Source organism: Coffea eugenioides, chromosome 3 (genome assembly GCF_003713205.1).
Source record: "Coffea eugenioides isolate CCC68of chromosome 3, Ceug_1.0, whole genome shotgun sequence".
In the NCBI taxonomy this organism is placed as follows: Eukaryota; Viridiplantae; Streptophyta; class Magnoliopsida; order Gentianales; family Rubiaceae; genus Coffea; species Coffea eugenioides.
In genome coordinates, this window is record NC_040037.1 from 37,312,759 (window position 1) to 37,314,660 (window position 1,902).

General features: G+C 42.0%; 1 protein-coding gene across 1 annotated transcript; it reads right to left on the reverse strand.

The window, feature by feature from the left end:
- Positions 1 to 213: 213 nt before the first annotated feature.
- Positions 214 to 1,667, reverse strand: LOC113767085 (anthocyanidin 3-O-glucosyltransferase 2-like). The gene has a single exon (XM_027311259.1). The coding sequence runs from the start codon at positions 1,665 to 1,667 to the stop codon at positions 222 to 224; it is 1,446 nt and encodes a 481-aa protein (XP_027167060.1). The 3' UTR covers positions 214 to 221.
- Between the last annotated feature and the right edge of the window lie 235 nt (positions 1,668 to 1,902).

Genomic DNA, 1,902 nt, shown 5'->3' on the forward strand with positions numbered 1-1,902 from the left:
ATATGAACAGGAAAGGGCCAGAACTTTTCCATTGAAACTCAGACAGCAAGAACAGAAATAGGGAGCAACAAAGAAATCCACCTGCTGTGGTGGGGATTTCAGCAGACCCCTACCGTTTGTTGACAGTTTTAATCAAACACATGTAACTCTACAAAATAGAGCAAATTAACATTTCAGTTCAGCTCACAAGTTTCACCCTTCAAATCTCCAAGTTTATCAATTCAAACGCCAGACTTAGGAAGGCTGCTGCAGATAGTATGTATGAGATTCTCAAAGGTCACATGAGATGATCCACCTTCCTTCATAGCCTGCCTACTTTTCTCACTAATCTCTTTCACCCTTTTCCGGACTTCGTTCTCACCATCCATCACTTCCCTTATTCCTTTCTCTATTTGTCCTGCTTTCACCAATGGTTGATGCTCATTGGCTCCGTTGTAATCCAAACTAATTTCCACAGCTATTCCTAACTCTTTCACCAACTGGAAGGCATTCAATTGTTGATCTCCAAGCAACGGCCATGTAGCAATTGGCACACCACACCAAATACTCTCCAATGTTGAATTCCAACCACAGTGCGAGACAAATCCACCCACAGCCGGGTGTGACAAAATAGCCAATTGTGGAACCCAGCCGACAACCTTTCCAATCGAAGCTGTTCGATTCAAGAATCCTTCTGGCAGAAGAGGTCCATGATTCTCAAATTCCCCTGCAAATCCTCCTTGTATAGCCGGGGGCCGCCTAAGAACCCAAATAAACCGATAGCCACTTTTTTCGAGGCTCAGTGCTATTTCTTTCACTTGATCTAATTTGAAACTTCCTGTGCTACCAAAACAGATGAAAAGCACCGACTTTGCTGGCTGATCATCCAGCCAATTCATCAATTCTAAATGGCCTTTAGTAGATTCTGCCTGGATTTGAGATCTATTCAGGATTAATCCCACAGGATAGATGGTTGGCACTCCTGTTGTACCGTAAGAATGTTTCATTGACAAAGAATCAATAGCATGAGATTCAAAATCAGCAAAAGTGTTGATAATGATGCCCTTTGCTCTTCTATAATTGCGAGTATGCTTCAAGAACCTGCCTGACCAAGTTCCCTCGATAGTTGTAAATATTGGGAGTACACTAATTGGAACTTCGTTGGTAAAACTAGGAATCACCAATTTAGTTTCTCTCTGGAGTAAATGACATGTTTTTATAGTTTGCTCATCTTCGAGTGCTTGGAAATGGAGCATAACGCCAAGACAGGCCGCACTACAAGTGAAAAGGATGTAGCTAGGAACACTGAGCTCGTCAGCTATATCCATCATTGGCGTGTTTATCATGTCAACAATAATCCCTGCAAAACCTTTGATTTTAGAGACTGTTTCTCGTACATTAGACTTGTGAAACTCTGTAAGTCGATGAAGGTAGATTCCTTGATGTGGAATATTCCACTGAGAGATGTCTGGCATCGGAAGGTGACGGAAATGAAGGCGACTGACTTTGCACGAGGCAGTCAGAGACTCGATTTTGGCCGTGCATTCGGGGTCCAATGTTGAATTCATCATGAGGAATGAGATTGATAGACAATTTGCCTTTTGAAGCATTATCTTAGCTAGCTCGATGGCTGGTATTAAGTGCCCCATCATTGGCGCCATGACCATCACTAGTTCAATTTTGTCCATAAATACTATTTGGTAAGGACAGATTGAGATTGGGGAGCAGAGAGTAGAAGCCTGAGAAGGATCTTTTATGAACTCTTCTCTGGCTTCCAAAGGATGAACAATTCAATGTTGAGAAATGGGGAGGCTTGCTGCACATGTAAGGTTGTAGGTGACAACTTGAGATGTATTCTTGGACAATCACGATGCACTTAAAATATGCAAATCACATTTTCATTAGACAAATACAAGTTTCGTT

Excerpts from the sequence above, each read along its gene's own strand:
- LOC113767085 (XM_027311259.1), bottom strand. The coding sequence starts at position 1,667 with ATGGACAAAATTGAACTAGTGATGGTCATGGCGCCAATGATGGGGCAC.